Source organism: Bufo bufo, chromosome 9 (assembly GCF_905171765.1).
Source record: "Bufo bufo chromosome 9, aBufBuf1.1, whole genome shotgun sequence".
NCBI classification, from domain to species: Eukaryota; Metazoa; Chordata; class Amphibia; order Anura; family Bufonidae; genus Bufo; species Bufo bufo.
In genome coordinates, this window is record NC_053397.1 from 42,370,556 (window position 1) to 42,398,267 (window position 27,712).

At 45.4% G+C, this 27,712-nt stretch overlaps 1 protein-coding gene across 1 annotated transcript; it reads left to right on the top strand.

Moving 5' to 3' along the window:
- The first annotated feature begins 5,430 nt into the window (after window positions 1-5,430).
- Window positions 5,431-27,702, top strand: NPHS2 (NPHS2 stomatin family member, podocin). The gene is made up of 10 exons (XM_040408730.1): window positions 5,431-5,489; window positions 5,537-5,652; window positions 8,034-8,303; window positions 10,847-10,950; window positions 14,010-14,082; window positions 20,988-21,070; window positions 22,003-22,206; window positions 24,538-24,593; window positions 26,902-26,980; window positions 27,065-27,702. Exons 1-10 carry the CDS (start codon window positions 5,431-5,433, stop codon window positions 27,338-27,340), a joined length of 1,320 nt encoding a protein of 439 aa, XP_040264664.1. The 3' UTR covers window positions 27,341-27,702.
- The last annotated feature ends 10 nt before the right edge of the window (window positions 27,703-27,712 follow it).

The window sequence follows — 27,712 nt, forward strand, 5'->3', positions numbered from 1 at the left end:
CAACATGCAACACTGGCATTCACGCTAAACACTCCTCATAGAAATGAATTGATTCAAAGCATCTCTATGAAGCCACGCATGCGCAATAGCCTCCGAATGCTTCCCTATGGGAAAGCAGTGGGTTGGCTATTATATAGTCACATATTGCACATTTTGTGTTGTGGTGGAAGGCGCGATTGCATGCTAGGGTGTGGGAAGGCGGGATCCAGGGGGCCCAAGTAAATTCTTGCCCAGGGTCCAATCAATATTAAACACGCTGCAGATTAGATGCAGTGTCATTCTTTGCATTGAAAGGGTGAAACCTGCAGTATAAGGCCTCCTGCTGTCGGCTGTGCTGTGAAGGCTGCGCACAGCGTGACGTTACAGAGCGCCTCACGCTGTGCACAGCCGAGGACCAGGAAGTGGTGAGTACAAAGCCTTCACTGCTTCCTGGTCCTCTGGACGATGTCATTGAATTTGTGGGCAGTGGCAGGGCCCCCCCCCCCAGGAGCAACTAGACCCGGGGCAGCTGCCCCTTTTGCCCCGCATTAAAGACGGTCCTGCTGCAGATTTTCTCCGTCACGTGTGAACCCTGCCTTAGCACTTTTTGGGTTGGCCGTTAAATGGACGCACAGTTCGGCTATTAAAACTGCCTTTTCACAGCAAAACCGCACGTCCAGTAACAATAAAACTTTTAGCAGCAATCAGTTTGAAAACCGCCTAAGGCTACTTTCACATTAACGTTTTTTGCGGATCCGTCATGGATCTGCAAAAACCCTTCCCTTACAGTAATACAACCGCGTGCATCCGTCATGAACGGATCCGGTTGTAATATGTCTTCTAGAGCCATGACGGATCCGTCCCCATTGACTTGCATTGTGTGTCAGGACGTTTGGCTCCGCACCACATGGCGGACAGAAAAACGCTGTTTTGGTGTCCGCCTCCAGAGCGGAATGGTGACTGATCGGAGGAAAACTGATGCATTCTGAGCGGATCTTTTTCCATTCAGAATGCATTTGGGCAAAACTGATCCGTTTTGGACCGCTTGTGAGAGCCCTGAACGGATCTCACAAACGGAAAGCCAAAACGCCAGTGTGAAAGTAGCCTGAGGGCTCAGACACACGACCCTCACTTTTTCGCACCGACCCATTCATCTCTATGGAACCATGCACTTTTATTAATTTTTTTGGTAAATCTGCAGATTTCACTCCAGGTCCTACTCCAAGCACTTTCTACTGACGGGAGCGGAAAACATCATGGCTCCGATCCGTATTTTGTGGATCCCTTTTTGCAGACCCAGCAGTGCACACGGGGTGTAAACGTTGCAGGTATTAAAGGGGGGCTCTGATTATTTCTAGTACAGGGGATAATTACTGGATTAGTAGGGATCCTACCACTGTGCCCCTCACCCATCATGCACCCTGCAGGGTCCCCTGGAGCTGACCGGTCAGGCATGCGCCCTGCAGCTCCACTCACCTCTATGGCTGCAGGGAGCTGCCACTTCGAGGGGGCCCTACAGGATACGGAGCCCCTGTTCTTGTAATAGCAGTAGGACCCCCACCCGTGTAACAGTTATCTATCATCCTGTTGATAGGAAGAATACCTCTTTAATTACAGCACACCTATCAGTGAGAGTTTCACCATAGGACTCCCGGGCACCGCGTCTCCTCCTCTTCAGCGCACTACTTGCTCTGCTACGTCCCGTTCACGTCAGTTGTAGATCACTCCGCCTCAGCCTTCGGTGATGAGGCTCCACCGCTCTTCTGGGAGCGATGGCGGCGGTGGCGCAGTTACTGTGGAGGACTTTTTTTTTTTCTTTCCCTCGTTGTGTTTTTTTGTGTCTTTTTTCTCGTATTGACCAACCTTACAGTAGAATAAATGGTCGGTGTTAAGAAAAGTGAAATAAAGGCAGAGGAGTGTGTTTGGTGACATGTGCAATTATAGAGAGGTCCTGGGACTTGTTGTAAAAGGAGTCTTGGTGATGTTTTTTAGGGGGTTTTACTGTATTTTTCTAAACTATTTTGGTGGTGACATTTCTGTGGTTTCAATGGGGTCCATCGTGTTGATGTGAAACGTAGTGCTGCACATCGCTGACGCAGGTGTGAACGTGTCCCAAAGCGTTATAGCTGGCGTTTCCATGGCGTTGCAGCGCGTTTTTTGTCATGTGCAGTTTTTTCCCCATAGGCTTCATTTTTTGATTTTCAAAACGCACCCAGTTTGATGCTGTTCCCCAGCTCATGAAAACCGCACACCGTTTTGCCACATGGTTCTTGACGCCAAGAAAAAACGACTCAGCTTTACCGTCTGAATAGCGGGGCTGAGCCATAGTATCGAGCGCCTGTGTAGACGGCACATTCATGGCTGAGATCGGTGTTAGGGCTTATGCACATGAATGAATTTTTTTCCGTGTCCGTTATGTTTTTTTCTCTCTTGCAGCCTGTATGCGGAACCGTTCACTTCGATGGTGCTGCAAAAATATAATAAACTGAACTGAATCCATGTGCACAGAACATGTCTTATTACTGGCCGCATTACGGACAAGGATAGGACTGCTCTATTAGGAAAATATGGAATGACCCTCTGTATCTTCACTGTGTGAACACAGCTTTACAATTTGCGCTACCAATTGCCTTGATACCATGGCCGGGACGACGGGTAGGTGCCAGTCTAGGGCACCACCTCACTATCCAGGTGTGGCAGCGCAATTATAGCCGCATCTGCAGCCATGCAGTCTCATAGGCTTTAGGCCGCTAGGCTGAAGCCAATGAGGCAGTACAGTGGCACAAGAGGGCACGACGACGTCACCGTGCCCACCTGCGTTGATGTCATGTGGACCGCTTGCGCTGGGACATGGTAACAAAGGCCGCAGATCGGAAGAGCTCTGTGCCCTGCGGCACAGATGGCGGCGGGGGAATGGGCGTTTTTTATTTTGTTTTTTTTACTTTAAGCAATGGCACTAGTAGTACTGGGGACACAAACGAAGGGGGCAGAGGAGCATCTGTAATACCTAGCACTATAGGGGGGTGCATTATATGCTGGCACCGGGGGGTGCATTATATACTGGCACTGAGAGTTACATATTGGCACTGGTGGGAGGGGAGCATTATATAATTGTATACAGGCTGTATGGGGGGACATTATACACTGGCTGTACAGGGGGGATGGAGGAGCATTATATATATACTGGCACTATGGGTGACGGAGGAGCATTATATACTAGAACTACAGGGGGCATATATATACTGGCACTATGGGTGACGGAGGAGCATTATATACTAGAACTAAAGGGGGCATATATATACTGGCACTACAGGGGGGTGGAGAAGTATTAGATACTGGAACTATATAATGCAAGGGACACTATAGGAGGGGCATAATAAATATTGGGGCGCTGGTGGCATTATTACTTATACTGTGGGAGCATTATCACGGTTTGGCACTGTTATATCTGAGAGTATAGTGTTTGTTGACATGGGGGAGCACAGTGGGCACAGTATATACCTTGTCCCGTCCCTGCTTGGTGCGTTTATGGGGGCTATATACCTGAACGAAACAGGATTTTTAATTGTATGATCTTATTGATAACGATAGTCAAAGTCATACTGATGAAAATAAGCTGGGCATAGGAGCTTACACTCTAGTTACAGTAGCAGACAGTTTCCACAGATTTTGGTGATTGGTTCTAGAAGCTAGGTTGTGTTCAGACATGGCAGCTCTGCTATTCTATATGTTGGGATTACTAGGAATGATTCCTAGTCTATAGCATGGGAAATCAGTGCCCCTCCTTTTTAGGATGGAGGAGTAAAGCAATATCAAAGCAGTTTTACTTCACGCCCTCCCACAGTCCACCCTACACAAGAAAACATTTTCTCTAGTTCTAATGAGGATAGGAACCTGATGCATGGTCAGCACCTTACAATAGTGATGACTGTGGTGCCGCAGGATTAACCCTGTGCGTCAGTAATAATCAGTTTGGACCTTTTTATGGCACGGACACACAGAGGGGTCACCATAATGTGGCTGCAACTGCGCCAATATAACGTTTTACAGCAAATCACCAAAGATTTCAAGCTGATTGTTAATTGCTGCACAGGTGAATAGCAGTTTTGCTCACAAATTACGCACATATTTGAAAACTGCATGCCAGTGCATTTCAAGGGTGCCCAGTGGCCAGGGCCGGCATCAGCACCTGGAATACCCGGGCAAGTGCAGGGGCCCACTGCTTCTGGGGGGGGGGGGCACTGATGTAGCTATAGGGGGTCTCAGCTGTCGCAGTTGCAAACGTCCCCCTAAGCCAGGGGGACCCACAGGGCCCCCCTTGCCAGTGGCACTGTATTTTACGCTTTATAAGACACAGTGCGTCTTATAAAGCGAATACTAGTGAGCGCCCCCCCCCTTGCCAATATCGCAGTATTTTTTGCTTTATAAGACAGAGTGCATCTTATCAAGCGAATACTAGTAAGCGCCTCCCCTTGCCAATGGCGCTGTATTATTTGCTTTATAAGAGGGAGTGTGTCTTATAAAGCGAATACTAGTGAGCGCCCCCCCCCCCTTGCCAATAGCGCAGTATTTTTTGCTTTATAAGACGGAGTGCGTCTTATAAAGCTAATACTAGTGAGCGCTTTCATATGTTAGTTTTTGTATTGGTGCACATTATAGGGGTATTTTTTGTGTTGGCTCACATAAGGAGGGTATTTTTTGCACTGGCGCACATGCCCTGTCTATTGTATTCGACAACATCTATAATAAATGCAGTTCCATTGCCTCGTGTGTCGTGCCAAATGCCACAAGGGGGCCCACTGAGACTTTATCGCCCAAGGGCCCACATGAGCCTGGAGCCGGCCCTGCCCTACTGTCAGATAAGCAACCTGCACTAGTATATCAGGCTACAGAATTGGCTGCCTAGAACAATGCTCCTCAAAACGGGAGGTGCCCCCCAGCTCTGAGGGCAGTTATTACAGAAAGAATTACAGCACATTCTGTAGCAGCCCACACCAGGCGAGCAGTTGCTCAAGTACATCAAGTAACAAACATACCCCTGGCTGTCACCCCGCCGACTCCAACTGGGCAAGGTGGTCAGCGCTATGGGCGCAACATCGTGGCTGCCCTGAACCTGGCAAAATAACACATGCTTCCTGCATGGCGCAGCGCTTTCTAAATAAGTACACTGGCTTGCACAAGGTACTGGCAAAGTTTAAGCCACTCTTATGTGGCGAGGAACGCTCCTCTGGACCTGGAGCAACAAAAACGACCTGCTACTACACCGCCTAATCCGCGACGTGTTAATTCAACATTGCACATGCACGAGCGTCTGTATGATCAGCGGAAAGCCATGCTGCAGGGAGCATGTGTTGCTTTGAGGTCAGGCAGTGGCAGCTCATCTGAGATACCTGTCGGGGGCTGAAGCCCTTTGAAGAGGCCACAAAGTTTGTCAGCAGGGACAAGTGCCGCATGAACAACGTCACCCCGTTTATCTTAGAACAGACGCTGGGGACCAAGGAGGAAGAAGAGTAGCTGACACATCTTACACTCCGCCCTATAGCTCTTTTGGGGCTAGGCAAAGGGATTCTGCCTTGAAGGAGGAAGATGAGGATGAGAAGCTGAAACTGCAAAAGGAGGAGTTGGAGGAGCAAGAGGACGACATGGCACCGGCCAAGACACCCAATTGTCTCAGTCGGGGACCGAGCCAGAAAGAAGTTGCTCCTCGTGCACACTGGCCCGAATGGCCACCTGTATGCTCGCTTGCTTACGTAGTGACAGGTGTATCGTTGAGTACCTGTCCTGTTTCCTACCAAGGAAGAGGTTGCAGGGAGCTGTAGGGAGTTTAGTTTTAGAGTCCAGAGGAAGAAGACATGGCGCAGTGAGGGGAGCGTTCCACCCTCCTTCTGCAGGAGTAGCTTGGAAAGCACCCCGACTCATTGCAGTTCATAGACTTGAGTATTACGAGGGGGTCGACAGCCAAAGGCACCCCACTCAACGGTACCAGAAAGTTCAGTAACCAGACTGAAGCCAGAGATTAGCTCATCAGAGAGGGAAAGCAAAGTATTTAAGTTTACCTGTCAGTTTATCCTGCTGGAGCCAAGAGAAGGATCAAACATTGTTTGGATGACACATGTTTATTGCAAGTTTATTCAAGTAAAAACCATTAAACTTTACCAAGTCTGGACTCTACTTACTCCACCAACTACAACTCTTTTGTTGCTACAGAGCCTAACCCCGGGAGCGACAGTATCCAGGTAGGAGCACCATGACACAAACTATTAGGACCACAATATACCAGTTGACATTCGTAAACACTGGGATTTGATTGCCCTCGAGGTCGCCCATAGCACTCCACCCCCTACAGAGTCACCTCTCTCCCGCCACCACGAGCAGCAGAGTAGCAGCAGCCATTTCAGTTTCCTCAACATGATGGAGCAGTTTTTCCACGTGCCGCGCCCGGCTAAGGCCAGTCAGCAAGCCTACAGCTCCTGGCTCAATGACCAGGTTCAGGCCACCGAAATTATAGTCAGTCTCTGTTGCATATCCAGTTACCTGACCCCATGGATTTCTGGGCAGGAAGACTAAAACAGTGGCCCGAACTGGCAAAGCACGCTCTCTATCTTCTTTCTTGCCTTGCCTCCAGTGTCATCTCGGAGAGGCTTTTTAAAGCCGCCAGGGGCGCGGTGAGTCCCAACCGGACCAAGTTGTCCTTCGCCAGTGACCAAAACATCACTTTTGTCAAAATGAACCAAGCCTGGATTCACGAGGATTTTCACACTCCGGCTCATTTCAATGTATAGACCTCGCCCACCTCGCCTTGCTGGCAGTGCCCCATCTTGTCACTGTTGCTGTCTGTCTGCCTGCCTATTACCATGTTCTGCATGGCTGCTGCTGACTTCATCATGCTACTTATGCCTCTCGTCACTTTACGTGTATTCAGTTTCCACATGGTTGAAATTTAAAAATTCGATATGTCATTGCTTACAGATCCCCAAAAAATGGGGGGGGGGGGGGGGGGGGGAGTGGTTACATTTCTTTAAGGCACAGCATAAATGTACGTGATTACTGCCTCAATACCAACATTTTCCCACAGTCCAGCCAATGCTGGGGTCTGCATCATGCCAATAATGCCTGAGGGTCTTTTACTGTGTAGTTGCTCAATACATGGTTATAATAAAAAAAATATATAATAATTTGGGGAAGGGGGTGTAAACATGGTTGAAATAAAAAAAATTTTTTGGGAGGGGTGGTTAGCACAGTTGAAATTTAACCTTTTTTTTTTTTGGGGTGCCCCATCTTGCCACTCTTGCTGTCTGTTTGGTTGCCTGTTTGGCTGCTGCTGCGGCCTGCATCATGCCACTAATGCCACTTTCCAACCATCAAATTCTGTACGGCTGCTACTGCGGCCTGCATCATGCCACTAATGCCACTTGCCAACCGTCACGCTCCCCCAGCACCATGTGTGTTTAAACATAATCTGCCCCTGATAAGGAACCATTTTTGAAAGCATTGGCTTGAAAAAGCATGAGACGTGCCAGCGCAGTGTCTTTCTAAAAACGCTGCATGATAACACTGTCAAATGTGCATTTACCCCCAGCTATGTATGTCAGAGTCACTCAGACATCTCTTACTATTGCTGTCATTGCGTTCCAGAGTTTGGGGAGAGGGGATGGTGGAGGGGGACATTTTTTTTGAAAAAAATAAACAAAAAGAGATGTTTTCCTAAAACTAAGTTCTAAGAGTCTATACAGCAACTTTCAGAGCAACTACAGTTCGGCCTGAATCGATTCGAGTACGAACCGAACTTTTTCAAAAGTTCTGCGAACCGGACCCGAAACGAATCTCGACTGGTTCGCTCTTCTCTATTTGGGATATTACTAGACAAAACAGAACAAAAAATATTATAGCAAAAAATAAAATTCCACAGAATTTGACTCCAGTGTGTGGCATTCATAAGGATGACTAAATTCCCACAAGCTAGAATGTGGAATGTAATTGACTTTCATGTACGTAATTACTCCTTGTCTTGTGACATGTCCCACCTGTCGGCATCACATAAGAACTCTGTTCAGCCCCCTCACTAACCATCACAGCCATGACTGAGAAAAGATCTCGCAGTTCTTCCAGAGAGCCTCCTCAGAAACAGAGGGACTCCGCTGGCCAAGGGTCGAAAAGAGAAAAGAAGGAAAGTCAAGGCTCAGGAAGATCCAGGAGCGGACGGGCTAGAGAACCCACAAAGAATGACACTAAGGTATCTACTGTGGTGGATGTGGACGATGTGGTGGCCTCCGATGAGGAGACAGAAATTATAGGTCTACTGGAGGGCGAGCAAAAGGATGAAGGTAAGGAATCGGACAGACTAACATGTTAAAGGGGTTGTCCGTTTTTCTCATATTGATGACCTATCCTCAGGATAGGTCATCAATATCAGATTGGCGGGGGTCTGACTCTTGGGATCTGTTGTTTGAAGAGACTGCATACAAGAGGCTTTTTTTCTTCACGGTTTACTAGCTCGTTAGTGAAGCTGCAGAGCAGTGTAACTACAGCTTCTCCGTCCCAAACATCTGATCGTGCCGGTGCTGACCCGATATTGATGACCTATATTGAGCATAGGTCAACAATATGAGAAAATCGGGCAACCCCTTTAAAGGGATTCTGTCTTCAGGATCTTGGACTATTATCTGCAGTAATACATAAGTAGTATTGCAGAAAAGGAGCCATTTTTATTTTCATACTGCCCGCCATTTTCCCCGTTATCAGCTTTCAAAGCTGCACAATATAAACTGTCAGGACTGCAGAGCGCATGCACAGAAGTCCTCTCCATTATGTTAGTATGGACTGTGTATTTCAGCGCAGCTTTGAGGACTGACAGTGGTGGAATGGCAGGCAGTAGGAACATTTTAGAAATTGCATTCTGGGCTCCTTATCTGCAGTACTATTCATGTATTACAGCAGATAATAGTCCAAGATCATGGTGTCAGATTCCCTGTAAGTTTTTATCTTCATGTAAAAAGTGTGGTTGTATCAGACTTTTTGTTGCATCCAATAACAGTTTGATGCCATTTCTAACTTTTCATTAAAAATATATCCACCTCCTAGATCTGGGCGTGAACCGTGTTCTATTGGTGTCACAGTCCTGGAGCGTTTATTCCCCCCCTTCATCACCAAGTCTATTTTGGCTGACCTTTTAGTCTTTGCGCTGCTGCATTTAGAGAGCCGTAATCTTGTAATTTTTCCATAGATGAGTTGCATCTTTTGGGGTATATATAATAAATGTTACTTTTATTCTGTGGTCGATACATTCACAGGGAAACCAACATGTATAATGTTTTTATGTTTTTTATTACATGTCGCATTCCAAGAGCCATCATTTTTTTTAATTCTTCTGTCAATATAACATGTGAGGGTTTTTTATTTTAATTTTTTCAGGGGTATGTTGAAAGAAAAGCAATTCTTCAATTGTTTTGTTTTTTTTTTTGCATTTATTCACACCAGTTTTTTGATAGAAAGCATAGTTATTTACTTTATTTTACTGTGAACCCTTTTTTAAGTTCCAACAAGGGACTTCATTTAATTGCTTGTGCTCTGTATATCAAAGCATTATTGCCTGTCAGTGATAAACTGACAATCTATTGGACCATGCCTTTGTCATTTCATAATAGGCGTACAGCCATGACTGGGGCCTTTTGTTAGTCCTCAGCTGCCAAGACTTTTGGGCCAGAAGCTGCCTCAAATCACATGACCAACACTCTTGTTGCCCCATGCAGTAGGTTCAGTTCACACTTTCCATTTTAAAGCAGTTTTTCCAGCCAAAAGTAGTGATCTGAAATAAGAGGGCTCCTATAACTCTTTCAGTCATACTTCTCGTCCTTGTAGGGTTCTTTTCTGCTGCAGATCCTGCGACGCATGGCAATGGCCATGGGTCCCTTAAAGCAAATGTTTTTCGTGACGCCAGTTTCAATGAAGCAACAAGGGCACAAGGCTCCTTTAAGTGATGTAGTAGATGGTACCTAGGCATAGGAATGCCAGAGTGGTGTAGGGTGGCCTAAATGTCCTTTAATGTCGGTGCACGTGTCACGGTGCTCCTACCTGGATACGCTGGAACCCAGGCATTGTCATCCGAGGCAGAGCAAAAAAGGGGAATAATCGAGGGATTGGAAGAAATTAATTGAGTCCAGAACTTATGATGAAGTTCAATAACAGCTTTACTTGAATAAACGTTTCTCCAACAGTTTTGGGCATTGTCTTGGTTCCCAGCAGGCGTTAGCATTAACTCTGGCAGGCAAACAAACTCAACTCTGCTACATCTGTTGCTCTCTGGCTCTGCTGTGCTGACAAGCTTTCTGTAGAACTTTGCTTCTTACTTTATGCTGAAACTTGTCTCTGTAGTCTGACTCTAGACCAGTACCAGGGAAAACTTTCTCCTGGCATCAGAGGCTCCAAGCTGTGGCCTCAATATCCAGCAGAGCTGAAGGTGCTCCAGCTGGCTTAGGCAGGAAACGTTCAGCAGGGACTTGGACCTGCTTCCTTCCCCAAGCAGGGGTACTCTCCACTGACCTCTAACTAACTAAACTCCTCCTTAGAGGGAGAGAAGAGAATGGAAAGAAGGTTTCATCTTCTGCAAATGTAGCTCTGCCATGCTTGCTGCCACCTTCTGGTGAACCAAGTACATTACATGAACAATAACAGTTACATAGGAATAGCAATGCCCATTGTAGTGGACTGAAATAAATGCATAAGATGACACTGTGTTAGCCAATAGAAGACAGTAGCGGGGTGCAGAGCTGTAATGACACTCTGTGTCATTGAAATCCCAGCACAGTATAATGTATGATTCCTATGTACTAATACCTACAGTTTATTACAAAAAAATGTGTTTCCTCAGCTGTGAAGTCTACAGGTCTCAGAGTATGTGAAGTGCTCCTCACTTTTTGCTGTATGCTGCTGGCCATCCTGACCTTCCCTGTATCCATCTGGTTTTGCATCAAGGTAAGAGTAAACACAGTGATAATGATTAGGAAGAAGGCACAGCTCAAATAACGCATGTAGACAGAAAAATCTCCTGCTGCAGGTACTCCTAAAAGTCCAACAAGCTGGCTATGTCATTACAAGCCTCCTAAGGGCTGTTTCATACGAGCGTGTGTGCAACGGGCTGCCCCCCAGGAGCGATCAAGTCCCAGTGTTTAGGAATGCTAAGTGGTGATGCAGCCCTAATAGTTTGTGTCACGTTGCTCCTACATAGATACTGTCACTCGCCGGGGTTAAGCTCCATAGCAACAAAGGATTTGTACTTGGTGGAGTAAGTAGAGTCCAGACTTGGTGAAGTTTAACGGTTTTTACTTGAACAAACTTGCAATAAACTTGTGTCATCCAAGCAATACTTGATCTTTCCCTTGGCTCCAACAGGCTATAAGGGTGAACTGGCAGGCAAACTTGAATACTTTGCTTTATCTCTCTGCTTCTGTGCTAATCTCTGGCTTCAGTCTGGTTCCTCTCAGCTTCAGTTACTGTTTCTTATGAGAGTGAGGTATCATGTGACCCGTTTTCCTATGTAGGGTATCTTTGGCACAGTTTTCCCCCCAGAGGTACTAAGTCCTTTTATATATCAGGAGTGGGCTTCTCTCTGAGCTGCTTTCCCAAAGCTCACCACACCATGCTGCTTCACTCTCTCGCTCCAACTCTAAACTCCACTCCATTCTCAATTCTCCTCTCTCGGTTGACTATCTTCCTGCAACCCCTCCTTGGTAGGAAGCAGGACTAGCTCACTTTTGCCAAAAGGGGGAGAATGGAATGGTAAGTTCAATTCTATCTAAAGGTAATTTCTGCCAGATACACTGCCACCTGCTGGACAACCAAGCACAGTAATTGTACGTGCAATACTTAACAGTTACATAACAATATTATTTAGGCACAGTATCAGAGGAAAAGGACACAAATGCAATAGCACTCTGCAACCAGCATTCCGCCCTGCATCTATGCTGGATGAGGCATTGGTGTACATTTTGGCCAAAGCGTAATAAGCCACTCACCACGTCAAGGTCGCCTCTATGGAGTGGTCCCTAACACTAATGAAAGCTGTAATGGCACCGGACGGGGTTAAAAGCAGAGTGTGCTTGGCGTGCACGCTGACCTGCATTCCCTGGACTTTGTGTGGCTGTCATGGCCCATAACCAGGTAGGAACTAGTGTTAGGGACCACTCCATAGAGGCGACCTTGACGCGGTGAGTGGCTTATTACGCTTTGGCCAAAATGTACACCAATGCCTCATCCAGCATGGAGGCAGGGCAGAATGCTGGTTGCAGAGTGCTATTGCATTTGTGTCTTTTTCTTTGTATATGTATTTCGCCATAGCAATGTGCACCTGCATATAGGGTTGTGCTGATTGAATCCCCCACATTTTTTCTTTACAGTATCAGAGGACCTGGAATTAAACACACAGACGACATTCTTTGCTAGACATTAGAGACAGTAGCTAGGTGTAGGAATGGTAGGATCATAGTGACAGCTTTATGTCACTATGATTCTGTAGCTGTAAGGTCATGCAGAGGCACACAGCATTATAAACCAGTATAATGCCGTGCGCTCCTGCAAGACGAGAAGTGTCCAGAACAAAAGATCATGCTCACAAACCGAGCGTGATTCCCGCACTGCACACGCTGAAAATGCCCTAAAGCGGCATTAGTCAGTGTTTGGTCAGTGTTTAATCAATGATCGTGAGCCACATTCAGGAGTGGACCCTATATAGAAATAAGAAGGTATGATGATGGAAATCACTGACTGAAAGCAGCCTAAGACCTCATGCACACGAACGTATTTTGTTTCCGTGTCCGTTCCATTTCTTGTCCGTTTTGTGGACAAGGATAGGCATTGTTGCAATGGATCCACAAAAAAATGAATGCCATACGGACGTCATCAGTTTTTTTTTTTTTGCGCACCGCAAAACACATACGGTCGTGTGCATGTAGCCTTAGGATCATGTGCATTTGAAGGCAAGGCCTGCCTCACTGCACATGCACCATAGGAGGCTTTTGACGATGTATTCGCTCTCTGGGATGTCAGTGAAGCCAGGAGGGGGACCAGCCAACGTGTCTCCTTGGGAGAGCAGCTCCACCCCTTTGACTCCTTACTTGCACTCGAATGCATCAAAGTTCTTTTTCTTCATTATGCAAAAGACATCATCATTATCATATCAACGGCTGGCCAAGTCCCGGCAACCCCACCGATCAGCTGTTTCAGGGCGCTGGAGCTCTGATTAACGATGCAAGCTCCCAACAGCTTACCAAGGACAGCCCCATACATTGTATAGCAGCAGTGCTTGGTATTGGAGCTCAGCCCCATTGACTTGAAAGAAGCTGAGCTGCAACTAGGCCACATGACCAATGTACAGTGATGTCATCGGCCTAGGAAGAGGCTGCAGCGCTCAAGGCCTCCTCTAACAGCTGATCTGCGGGGGTCCCGGGTGTCGCACCCCTGCAGATCTGATCCTGATGACCTATACTGAGGATAAGTCATAAATAACCCCTTTAATCCTGTCACCATAATGGATAACAGGTTGACGAGGGGAAGGGGGGGGGGGGTACAGTTTTATCTGCAAATAGAAAATAATATACCATCATATATCTGTGTGAATGCTAGTAAAACACCAAGGGTCACTGCCAGCATTTATCTTTTATCTCACATATGCAGTACAGCCTTACGGCAGGCTGTTGCGCACATTGTTTTTTGTCCTGCCGATCTTCGGCATGTTCGCCTGGTTGCAGCCGGATCTCTGCCAGACCCTATTATAGTTAATGGGGCTGGCGGGCATTCCGGTAGTATCTGGCAATGCCGGATCCGGAGAACAGCCTCTCTTACCGCTAGTGTGAAACTAACCTGCCAGTTTTCATAGATGAGGCCTGCAGTTCATAATACAGGTTGCCACAAATGGCAGTCTGCATTCTGCTGATTTCCAAATGTGTGGCAGTCTTTTATTTTTGCTTAAAGGTTTGTCTCTGCAGTTATTAGAGCACCACCCAGAATAATCAAAATTTCAATGTTCTTCCTTATAGATTTTGAGAGAATATGAACGTGTTGTTATTTTCCGTCTTGGACGCTTGTTGCCGGGACGTGCCAGAGGACCTGGTAATAAAGACTGTTTATTATGTTATATAAAATGCATCTCTGCTATTTAATTTGTAATTCCTATTTTTAAAGTGAATCTGTCAGCAGTTTTGACAATGCAAAACTGCTGACATCACTAGGTAGGGGCTGGGGAGAGCAGGAAATATGCCATTATGGCATAACTAGCCATAATGGCTGCTACAGGGCCCACGCCAACAGGGGCCCCAGACCACTGGGCCTGTCTGATGTCATCATCATGTGACCATTGTAGGAAGAGAGAGCTCAGCAGTGCAGAGGAGAAGGACTTTGTGACATCACAGGGTCACATGACATTAGAAGCCTTCATCCGAAATTCACCATCCAACTCACCGTGATTAGGCTTAGTTATTATTATTTTTATATTATATTACTAATTTTTATGACCACAGAGCATGGGATGTAGATATTACCCTTCTGCTACATCCCGTGGCTGCTTTAACCTCCTCAGGACCGCCGTACGCAGGATTGCGTCTTTGCGGCGGTCCTGTTGTTCTGGGTGGACGCGCCGGTGCGTCCTCTCGCGAGACGCGAGATTTCCTGTGAACGCGCGCACACAGGCGCGCGCGTTCACAGGATCGGAAGGTAAGCGAGTGGATCTCCAGCCTGCCAGCGGCGATCGTTCGCTGGCAGGCTGGAGATGTAATTTTTTTAACCCCTAACCGGTATATTAGACGCTGTTTTGATGACAGCGTCTAATATACCTGCTACCTGGTCCTCTGGTGGTCCCCTTTGTTTGGATCGACCACCAGAGGACACAGGCAGCTCAGTAATATGTTGCACCAAGCACCACTACACTACACCCCCCCCCCCCTGTCACTTATTAACCCCTTATTCACCCTTGATCACCCCTGATCACCCCATATAGACTCCCTGATCACCCCCCTGTCATTGATTACCCCCCTGTCATTGATCACCCCCCTGTAAAGCTCCATTCAGATGTCCGCATGATTTTTACGGATCCACTGATAGACTGATCGAATCCGTAAAAATCATACGGACGTCTGAATGCAGCCTTACAGGGGAGTGATCAATGACTGTGGTGATCACCCCATATAGACTCCCTGATCACCCCCCTGTCATTGATCACCCCCCTGTAAAGCTCCATTCAGATGTCTGCATGATTTTTACGGATCCACTGATAGACTGATCGGATCCGTAAAAATCATACGGACGTCTGAATGCAGCCTTACAGGGGAGTGATCAATGACGGAGGTGATCACCCCATATAGACTCCCTGATCACCCCCCTGTCATTGATCACCCCCCTGTAAAGCTCCATTCAGATGTCCGCATGATTTTTACGGATCCACTGATAGACTGATCGGATCCGTAAAAATCATACGGACGTCTGAATGCAGCCTTACAGGGGAGTGATCAATGACTGTGGTGATCACCCCATATAGACTCCCTGATCACCCCCCTGTCATTGATTACCCCTCTGTCATTGATCACCCCCCTGTAAAGCTCCATTCAGATGTCCGCATGATTTTTACGGATCCACTGATAGACTGATCGGATCCGTAAAAATCATACGGACGTCTGAATGGAGCCTTACAGGGGAGTGATCAATGACTGTGGTGATCACCCCATATAGACTCCCTGATCACCCCCCTGTCATTGATCACCCCCCTGTAAAGCTCCATTCAGATGTCCGCATGATTTTTACGGATCCACTGATAGACTGATCGGATCCGTAAAAATCATGCGGACGTCTGAATGGAGCTTTACAGGGGCATGATCAATGACTGTGGTGATCACCCCATATAGACTCCCTGATCACCCCCCTGTCATTGATCACCCCCCTGTAAAGCTCCATTCAGATGTCCGCATGATTTTTACGGATCCACTGATAGACTGATCGGATCCGTAAAAATCATACGGACGTCTGAATGCAGCCTTACAGGGGAGTGATCAATGACTGTGGTGATCACCCCATATAGACTCCCTGATCACCCCCCTGTCATTGATCACCCCCCTGTAAAGCTCCATTCAGATGTCCGCATGATTTTTACGGATCCACTGATAGACTGATCGGATCCGTAAAAATCATACGGACGTCTGAATGCAGCCTTACAGGGGAGTGATCAATGACTGTGGTGATCACCCCATATAGACTCCCTGATCACCCCCCTGTCATTGATTACCCCTCTGTCATTGATCACCCCCCTGTAAAGCTCCATTCAGATGTCCGCATGATTTTTACGGATCCACTGATAGACTGATCGGATCCGTAAAAATCATACGGACGTCTGAATGGAGCCTTACAGGGGAGTGATCAATGACTGTGGTGATCACCCCATATAGACTCCCTGATCACCCCCCTGTCATTGATCACCCCCCTGTAAAGCTCCATTCAGATGTCCGCATGATTTTTACGGATCCACTGATAGACTGATCGGATCCGTAAAAATCATACGGACGTCTGAATGCAGCCTTACAGGGGCATGATCAATGACTGTGGTGATCACCCCATATAGACTCCCTGATCACCCCCCTGTCATTGATCACCCCCCTGTAAAGCTCCATTCAGATGTCCGCATGATTTTTACGGATCCACTGATAGACTGATCGGATCCGTAAAAATCATACGGACGTCTGAATGCAGCCTTACAGGGGAGTGATCAATGACTGTGGTGATCACCCCATATAGACTCCCTGATCACCCCCCTGTCATTGATCACCCCCCTGTAAAGCTCCATTCAGATGTCCGCATGATTTTTACGGATCCACTGATAGACTGATCGGATCCGTAAAAATCATACGGACGTCTGAATGCAGCCTTACAGGGGAGTGATCAATGACGGAGGTGATCACCCCATATAGACTCCCTGATCACCCCCCTGTCATTGATTACCCCTCTGTCATTGATCACCCCCCTGTAAAGCTCCATTCAGATGTCCGCATGATTTTTACGGATCCACTGATAGACTGATCGGATCCGTAAAAATCATACGGACGTCTGAATGCAGCCTTACAGGGGAGTGATCAATGACTGTGGTGATCACCCCATATAGACTCCCTGATCACCCCCCCGTCATTGATTACCCCTCTGTCATTGATCACCCCCCTGTAAAGCTCCATTCAGATGTCCGCATGATTTTTACGGATCCACTGATAGACTGATCGGATCCGTAAAAATCATACGGACGTCTGAATGCAGCCTTACAGGGGGGTGATCAATGACAGTTGGGTGATCACCCCATATAGACTCCCTGATCACCCCCCTGTCATTGATCACCCCCCTGTCATTGATTCCCCCCCCCCCCCCCTGTAAGGCTGCATTCAGTCATTTTTTTGGCCCAAGTTAGCGGAATTTTTTTTTTTTTCTTACAAAGTCACATATTCCACTAACTTGTGACAAAAAATTAAATCTCACATGAACTCACCATACCCCTCACGGAATCCAAATGCGTAAAATTTTTTAGACATTTATATTCCAGACTTCTTCTCACGCTTTAGGGCCCCTAGAATGCCAGGGCAGTATAAATACCCCACATGTGACCCCATTTCGGAAAGAAGACACCCCCAGGTATTCCGTGAGGGGCATATTGAGTCCATGAAAGATTGAAATTTTTGTCCCAAGTTAGCGGAACGGGAGACTTTGTGAGAAAAAAATAAAAAATATCAATTTCCGCTAACTTGTGCCAAAAAAAAAAAAATTTCTATGAACTCGCCATGCCCCTCATTGAATACCTTGGGGTGTCTTCTTTCCAAAATGGGGTCACATGTGGGGTATTTATACTGCCCTGGAATTCTAGGGGCCCCAAAGCGTGAGAAGAAGTCTGGTATCCAAATGTCTAAAAATGCCCTCCTAAAAGGAATTTGGGCCCCTTTGCGCATCTAGGCTGCAAAAAAGTGTCACACATCTGGTATCGCCGTACTCAGGAGAAGTTGGGGAATGTGTTTTGGGGTGTCATTTTACATATACCCATGCTGGGTGAGATAAATATCTTGGTCAAATGCCAACTTTGTATAAAAAAATGGAAAAAGTTGTCTTTTGCCAAGATATTTCTCTCACCCAGCATGGGTATATGTAAAAAGACACCCCAAAACACATTCCCCAACGTCTCCTGAATACGGCGATACCAGATGTGTGACACTTTTTTGCAGCCTAGGTGGGCAAAGGGGCCCACATTCCAAAGAGCACCTTTCGGATTTCACTGGTCATTTACCTACTTACCACACATTAGGGCCCCTGGAAAATGCCAGGGCAGTATAACTACCCCACAAGTGACCCCATTTTGGAAAGAAGACACCCCAAGGTATTCTGTGAGGGGCATGGCGAGTTCCTAGAATTTTTTATTTTTTGTCACAAGTTAGTGGAAAATGATGATTTTTTTTTTTTTTTTTTTTCATACAAAGTCTCATATTCCACTAACTTGTGACAAAAAATAAAAACTTCCATGAACTCACTATGCCCATCAGCGAATACCTTGGAGTCTCTTCTTTCCAAAATGGGGTCACTTGTGGGGTAGTTATACTGCCCTGGCATTCTAGGGGCCCAAATGTGTGGTAAGGAGTTTGAAATCAAATTCTGTAAAAAATGACGAGTGAAATCCGAAAGGTGCTCTTTGGAATATGGGCCCCTTTGCCCACCTAGGCTGCAAAAAAGTGTCACACATCTGGTATCTCCGTACTCAGGAGAAGGTGGGGAATGTGTTTTGGCGTGTCATTTTACATATACCCATGCTGGGTGAGAGAAATATCTTGGCAAAAGACAACTTTTCCCATTTTTTTATACAAAGTTGGCATTTGACCAAGATATTTATCTCACCTAGCATGGGTATATGTAAAAAGACACCCCAAAACACATTCCCCAACTTCTACTGAATACGGAGATACCAGATGTGTGACACTTTTTTGCAGCCTAGGTGGGCAAAAAAATCAGCATTTTCCACTAACTTGCGACAAAAAATAAAAAATTCTAGGAACTCGCCATGCCCCTCACGGAATACCTTGGGGTGTCTTCTTTCCAAAATGGGGTCACTTGTGGGGTAGTTATACTGCCCTGGCATTCTAGGGGCCCAAATGTGTGGTAAGGAGTTTGAAATCAAATTCTGTAAAAAATGACCTGTGAAATCCGAAAGGTGCTGTTTGGAATATGGGCCCCTTTGCCCACCTAGGCTGCAAAAAAGTGTCACACATCTGGTATCTCTGTATTCAGGAGAAGTTGAGGAATGTGTTTTGGGGTGTCTTTTTACATATACCCATGCTGGGTGAGATAAATATATTGGTCAAATGCCAACTTTGTATAAAAAAATGGGAAAAGTTGTCTTTTGCCAAGATATTTCTCTCACCCAGCATGGGTATATGTAAAATGACACCCCAAAACACATTCCCCACCTTCTCCTGAATACGGAGATACCAGATGTGTGACACTTTTTTGCAGCCTAGGTGGGCAAAGGGGCCCATATTCCAAAGAGCACCTTTCGGATTTCACAGGTCATTTTTTACAGAATTTGATTTCAAACTCCTTACCACACATTTGGGCCCCTAGAATGCCAGGGCAGTATAACTACCCCACAAGTGACCCCATTTTGGAAAGAAGAGACCCCAAGGTATTTCGTGATGGGCATAGTGAGTTCATGGAAGTTTTTATTTTTTGTCACAAGTTAGTGGAATATGAGACTTTGTAAGAAAAAAAAAAAAAAAGAAAAAAATCATCATTTTCCGCTAACTTGTGACAAAAAATAAAAAGTTCTATGAACTCACTATGCCCATCAGCGAATACCTTAGGGTGTGTACTTTCCGAAATGGGGTCATTTGTGGGGTGTTTGTACTGTCTGGCCATTGTAGAACCTCAGGAAACATGACAGGTGCTCAGAAAGTCAGAGCTGCTTCAAAAAGCGGAAATTCACATTTTTGTACCATAGTTTGTAAACGCTATAACTTTTACCCAAACCATTTTTTTTTTACCCAAACATTTTTTTTTTATCAAAGACATGTAGAACAATAAATTTAGAGCAAAATTTATATATGGATGTCGTTTTTTTTGCAAAATTTTACAACTGAAAGTGAAAAATGTCATTTTTTTGCAAAAAAAATCGTTAAATTTCGATTAATAACAAAAAAATACCACCAAATGAAAGCTCTATTAGTGAGAAGAAAAGGAGGTAAAATTCATTTGGGTGGTAAGTTGCATGACCGAGCAATAAACGGTGAAAGTAGTGTAGGTCAGAAGTGTAAAAAGTGGCCTGGTCTTTCAGGGTGTTTAAGCACTGGGGGCTGAGGTGGTTAAACCTATGTGACTTCAGCATGTCACGTGACCCTGTGACATCACAAGGTCCCTACGGCTCATAAAGCTTAGACAGTACCAGAGAAATGGTGATATCACGATGTGAGGGGGTGGAGCTCTACGTGGAAGAGAGGTTAGGGGTTTCTCTTCCTCGATTATAAGTTGTCAAATACTAGGAGTTGTAGTTCTTTGCTTGTACTCACTTCCTGTAATGTCCTTTGAGCCATAATAACATCATAGAAATGCAGGGAGTTGTGGTTCTTTCCTCTTATACCCCTCCCCCTATAATGTCTACTGATGCCCTATAATAACATTCTAGCCATGCTGTACCATTGATTAATGCAAGGGTCAGCAGTGAGGGAGCACAGTATGAAATGCACAGAAGGGGGAAAACGTGGTCTTCCAGCCCGGAGTAATGGCAGCAATGCATGATGGGAACTGTAGTCTGTATACACATGGACTGCTGCTTAGGCCAAACTCCCTTCTCAGATAAGAAGCTCAGAGGGGGCAACATTGTAACAAAAATAGAGTAATTATCCACATTTAGGATGTAGTACTAGTGTTGTACTGTTGTGCAGAGACCCTGAGACTTCTTTCGAGCTTCTAATCCAAATGCCAGACTAGACCAGAGTGACAGATTTCTCTATTTGCAGGGATCTTCTTTTATCTCCCTATTTTGGACAAATGTACCAAGTTAGACTTCCGTATAAAGACTTTTGAGGTTCCTTTCCACCAGGTAAATTTATGTATGTTCTTGATGTAAGGTCTATAAAAAATGGCACCTTGTGGTATAATTTATTTGCTAAAAGTCATTACAAACTGAAAAATGTGTAAACTGATTTATTCACTTTCAATGTCACTATATGGGCTTGCACCTAAATATGATGACAAGGAGAACCTGAGTGGACTGGTTGTTAAAGAGGACCTTTCATGGGATTATGCACTACAAACCGGTGTGCTTACCAGATGCCCCTACAGATGCAAGCCCTTTTTTTTCAAAAATACCGCTCCATTTCATCACTGTGCCCCCCCCCCCCCCCCCCCAAGTTTTTGGCGCCAAATAGGTTGTCTTTAGACCATCGGTACAGGAAGAAGGAGACATTCAGTTTTCTCTTTGGGCGTCTCCTTGTTTCCTGGCTGTGACGCCATCCAGTCACAGCCAGGGAGAAGGAGACGTCCATTGAGAAAACCAAATGTCTCCTCCTCCCTCTACCAATGGTCTAAATTAATATAGCAGGCGCCAAAAACAGTGGGGACACAGCGGCGGAACAGAGGGGTATTTAAAAAAATAAATAAAATGTAGGGGCATACCAGTTTGTAAGACATAATCCCATGAAAGGTCCGCCTTAAATGATCACTGCATTTCTTTAAAAGGGTTGTGCAACTTTGAAGGGGTTTTTGTCAACCCCCCTCCTGAACAGACCTGCAAAGGGAAGCATACTTACCTGCTTCTTGGTGCTGGCTCCCAACTCCTTCACTCCACGGCCTGGGCTGCTCCACTGGGCTCCTTGGCACCTATTTGTTGCTGCCAAAGGCAATTGAGGGGTGCAGTAGTGACCTGCTCATGTCAAAGGGTCACTTCTGCGGCCAGCGCCTTCATCCCCCTTGCGACTGGGCTAGGTTTTCACCTGTAAAACGACATCATTTGTTTCTCCTTTCTGTTATTAGATTGTCACTAAAGATTTAGTTACTTTGGAAGTTGATGCAATTTGTTACTACCGCTTAGAAAACGCTGCTCTGTTTCTGACCAGTGTGAGCCATGTCTCCAATGCCATGCAGTTGCTAATCCAGAGCACTACAAAGCGTCTTCTGGCACACAGGTCTTTCTTAGACATCTTACTGGAAAGAAAAAGCATCGGAGAAGAAGTAAAGGTGAGAGCCTCATCTAGAGCCTATTCTATGTATATCTGCTATGTTGGTCTCACCATTAAAGTATATTTACATGCCAATACTGTAATTCCTGTTATAAAAAGAATGGCCTGCATTTTGGTACATGGATGGCTGAAGACGGTAGGACAGAATGGTGCACTTCTTATTTGTTTTTACCATTGAAGAATATTGGTCAATTATACTGTTACTTCTTGAAGGAGTCTTCGAGGACTAAAACATTGACGGCCTATCCTTATCTCTGAGAACCCTGCTGGTATCAGTAGTAATAAGTCAGAGCAACTGGACTTTTTCTTGAAGATGTTTTGCTGATCATCTAACTGGCTTTTTTTTTTTATTAGAAAGAAAAGTTCAGTTGCTCTGATGACCTGGATGAATTAGAACCTTCACAAGCAGATATCCAGGCATATTGGCTCATGGTTCTGGTATTGCGGCTCAGCCCCATTTACTTGAAATGCTAAAGGGGGTTTCCGAGATTTTTGATCTGATGACTTCCTCTGGATCCACCGATCAGCTGTTTGAGAAGGCAGCGTCCCACTTAATAGAGCAGTGGCCTTCTTGCTGCTTTCCCTAGGCCGAGTGACATCACGTTCATCAGTCACGTGGCCTAGGCGCAGCTCAGCCACATGGAAGTGAATAGGGCTGAGCGTGATACCAAGCAACGCTGCTATACAACGTACAAGGCTGTGCTTGGTGAGCATGGAGAATGCCGCAGCGCTCACTGGAGCGCCAGTGCTTTCTCAGACAGCTGATCAGCGGGGGTCCCAGGTGTCGGACCCTCACCGATCAGATACTTATGACCTATCCGGAGGATAAGTCATCAGTATTAAAATCTCAGAGAACCCGTTTAACTAACAGACTTTCCATCCATCATGTTACCATCCATATCCTTTTTAAAGTAGTTCTTAGGGTTTACACTATTGATGGCCTACCTCGTCAAGATCAGATTGGTGGGGGCTGAATCTCAGCACCCTTGGTTATCATCTGTTTGAAGGGTCCATGGCCTCAGCTGTTTATACTGCACACCGTCTACTTAGTAGTGCCCATGCAGGGTTTTGCACAAGACAGGGCATCAATATTGGGAACTTGTCATCAACTTTACTGAGGGCAGCATAAAATAGTTATAGAAATGCTGATGTCAGCGGTGTGTCACTCATGAGCTAAAAGTAAGTGGTCGCTGAGAACCAGCATCATAATCATTACAGCCCAGTCAAATCTACATGAAAAGAGTCCTGGTTATTCCTAATCTCCCGCTCTCTCACCCATCTGCTGATGATTGGCAGTTCTCTCCTAGAGAGAAAGGGAGAAGACTGTCAGTCATCAGCAGGAATTCATGAATGACCATGACTCTTCTCAGGTGGCCGGGACTCTTTTCCAGGCCCAGTCTGCAATGATTGTGATGTTGGTTCTCGGCAACCTCTGAAATCAACTCACCTGTCTCTACTTTATTCTGCCGTTAGTATTGGCAACATAAAATTGATGACAGGTTCCCTTTAAGTAAATGGTATTTTCAACCTGATAGTAAGATGGAATTATTAGGTACTAGAACTTCCAGGCATGGTGCATACTCTTTCAGAATTCAATATGATTGTGCAGAAGTTGGTACCACCTTTACAAAATTGGCAGCTCACATGTACTAATCAACATATAGTGTGCCAAACCTGCAGCTCAATATTCAAGAGTATCTGCATCCTATTGGTTACACTATATTGTATTATATCAATATAAATTCCTACTCAGTCTGGAGTTTGAAGTCCAGGAGGCGGTCCTATCAGTGATCGACAGCTATCTCTGTATACACAGTCATAGAGAGAAGGCTGTCAGTCCCTGATAGGGCCGCCTCCTGGACTTCAAAGTTTAGAATGAGCAGGATTAGGAATGTATAAAGTACAAGTTTACTGAATTCCATAAAACAATATATCATTCTGCTCAGCCCATCTGGTTTTATAATATAATGCCTTCAGGTTCCCTTTAAACGCAATGTACACCTTTCGGGCCATTTTTTTTATTACTGCATTGTACTCATTTTGAGCAAATTTTTTTTTTTTAACCTGGTCTTTAGTAAAAATATGGCGTCCTTTTTTCTGACCAGAGCTGAGATGCTCTAGTAGCACCCTTTAGATTTTCTGTCTTTTCCGTCAGACCAGGAGCAGACAGACTCCTTATCTCTGCTCTCTGACCTCCGAAACACTCATTAGGAGTTGGTGATCAGTGGTGATGAGAAATGACAAGTGCAAGCATATCATACACTGTGTTAAAAAAATATAAGTTTTAGCTTATGGATTTGCTAGAAAATATGATTTTACCTTTTTACAGGTGGCATTGGATGCTGTGACATGTCACTGGGGGATCAAAGTGGAAAGAACAGAAATGTAGGTGTGAAAGCGTAATAGGGAACATTGGCTGAATGACGAAGTATTACTCCATCCATCTGAAAATCATCCTTATTGTGCTAAGCATCTTGGATAGCATTGCTATTGTAGTTGTTTGACACCATCAAGTCTTCTTTCAACAAGTGGGGATTGCTTGTGAATGATATACCATCCCTCATACTGTAGGTGGGCGCGCTGCTACTTATGATTTGTATCTTTAGATGCCAATACATGTCCTAAAAGTCAAGATGCTGGCACTGGAACATCCACCAATCATAATAACAAGCTGCCTTTAGTCCTGGTGAGCAGTAAAATATCAGACTGAACAAAGGGGGACATTTACTATTCTATTTACACCACTTTTGCCCCTTTGCGCCGCTTTTCAGAAGTGGCGAGAAAAGAGGGCATGGCGAGAAGGGGAACAGGGCATCGCAGCAGGTCTGGCACATTTATCGTTATTCATGTCAGCCTTCTGGTGTGAATAAAGACAAAAATGTACAGCAGCTAGGAAATCTTATCGACAGATGTGACCGCTGCAGCCGAATGCTGGCCCCTGGGGAGCTTCACCATAACGCTAAGTTTAGACCAGGGATCAGCAATCTCCGGCATTCCAGCTGTTCTGAAACTACAATTCCCAGAAGGCTCCATTCACTTTTATAGGAGTTAGAACAACAGCCAAGCATGTTTGCATGCTGAGAGTTGTAGTTTCACAGCAGCTGGAGCGCCGAAGGTTGCTGATCCCTGGTTTAGACATTGTTCAGCTGCAGATTTTGATGTAACATACAGATTTTGCTGCAGATTTCACCTTTTTGCATATTTGAAAATCCACCATGAGCTATAAAATTGATGTTGCTTTTTTTCTGCATCATGTGAATGCAGTTGTACTTGTTTGCTGTTTTTTTTTTGTAAGAAGCACCAAGAATCCACAACAAATTTGCCATGTCAGAAAATGCCCTAAGGCCTCTTTCACACAGACGAGTTTTCCGCGCGGGTGCAATGCGTGAGGTGAACGCATTGCACCCGCACTGAATCTGGATGGGGCTGTGCACATGAGCGGTGATTTTCACGCATCACTTGTGCGTTGCGTGAAAATCGCAGCAAGCTCTATATTGTGCGTTTTTCACGCAACGGGGCTGCGTGAATGGGGCTGCGTGAAAATCGCAAGCATCTGCAAGCAAGTGCGGATGCGGTGCGATTTTCACGCATGGTTGCTAGGAGACGATCGGCATGGGGACCCGATCTTTATTTTCCCTTAAATAGCATTCTTAATACAGAATGCTAGGTAAATTAGGGATGGAGGGGTTAAAAAACAAAAAAAATTCAACTCACCTCATCCACTTGTTCGCGCAGCCCGGCTTCTCTTCTTTGTTCTTCTTTGATGACCTGGGAGGAAAAGGACCTTTGGTGACGTCACTGCGCTCATCACATGGTCTATCACCATGGTGATGGGCCAAGTGATGGCTCAGCGCTCATCACATGGTCCATCACATGACCCATCACCATGGTGATGGTCCATGTGATGAGCGCAGTGACGTCACGAAAGGTCCTTTTCCTCCCAGGTCCTCAAAGAAGAAGTATGATGACGAGCCGGATTTCGCGAACAAGTGTATGAGGTGAGTTTAATTATTATTTTTATTTTTTTTTAACCCCTCCATCCCTAATTTACTCTGTATTAAGAATGCAATTATTTTCCCTAAATAATACAATTTACACAACACCTAACCCAAACCTGAACTTCTGTGAAGAAGTCCGGGTTCGGGTCTGGGTACCAAACATGCCGATTTTTCTCACGCGCGTGCAAAACACATTAAAACGCTTTGCACTCGCGGGGAAAAATCGCACATTTTCCCGCAACGCACCCGCATCTTTTCCCGCACATCACCCGCAACACCCGTGTGAAAGAGGCCTAAGTGTTTTAAAAATGAAATTATCCAGAAAATGTGTTATATTTAGTTCTTGAGAGTAATATATAAAACATAAAGGAAACAAATTAACTAGGATTAGCTTTGTACTGGAAAAATATAATACTTCAATGTTATCATTAAATTATAATAGGCACTCAGATTACTTTTTGGAACCAATGGCTCCTAACTTTTTAACACAGTGGGGGGTCATTCATCAATACCCCTGCAAGAAGCGTACACCTCATCATAAATGAAGTGCATCCTTTAGCAGTCCATGTGCCCAGACTGAAATCTACGGCAGGTCATAGCTGCCGGTTTCTGGCGTAGACATCATAGTAAATGACCCCCACGTATCTCTTCACTATTCACCTATGATATCATGCGTTCTTTGCTTCCCTCTTTAGAAAAGATGTTAAACTTCCTGAAGAAGTGAAGCAGTCGATGGCTGCAGAGGCAGAAGCACAAAGACATGCCAAAGTGAAGGTGACTGTAGATAATTCATGCCCTTTTCTATGGCACGGATTGTGTATATTGTAATATAAACTTTATTTTTTTTCTGTGCGGCAGATTCTTGCAGCAGAATGCGAAAAAACGGTGTCAGAGTCACTCAAACTGGCAGCGGAGAGTTTATCAGGATCACCCACAGCAGTTCAGCTCCGGTATCTTCACACGTTACAGTGTATGACATCTGAGAAACCCGCCACCTTCCTTGTGCCGTTCCCTTTCGACCTCATGAACCTCAATATCCTGCCAAATTTGCAGGCGAATAACTCAAAGACAGACAAACCTAAATCTGATACGGAAGCAGACCAGAATACGAAGAAGGATTCGCCGATGCTTTAAACCAAGGAAGTCATTGAATATATAGGGACATCCAAAGGCAAGAAGACAAAAAGTGGAGGCGACGTCCTCGATAGTCACATTTCTGCTTTAAAATTCCCAGCAGACTCCATAAAATGAAAGCAACTGATTTCTATGGGTAACTCCTCCACCGTCTGTCTTATGTCATTTGGCTTATTTGTTACGTTTATGTCTCCTCCTCCTTTTGTTATCAAATTAGTGACATATGGAAAATGACATATTTCTATACGTAGAGCCACAGTTAGCAAAACTGTCTAAAGGTACTTTCACACTAGCGTTATTATTTTCCAGCGCTGAGTTCCGTCCTAGGGGCTCTATACCGGAAAAGAACTGATCAGTTTTATCCTAATGCAC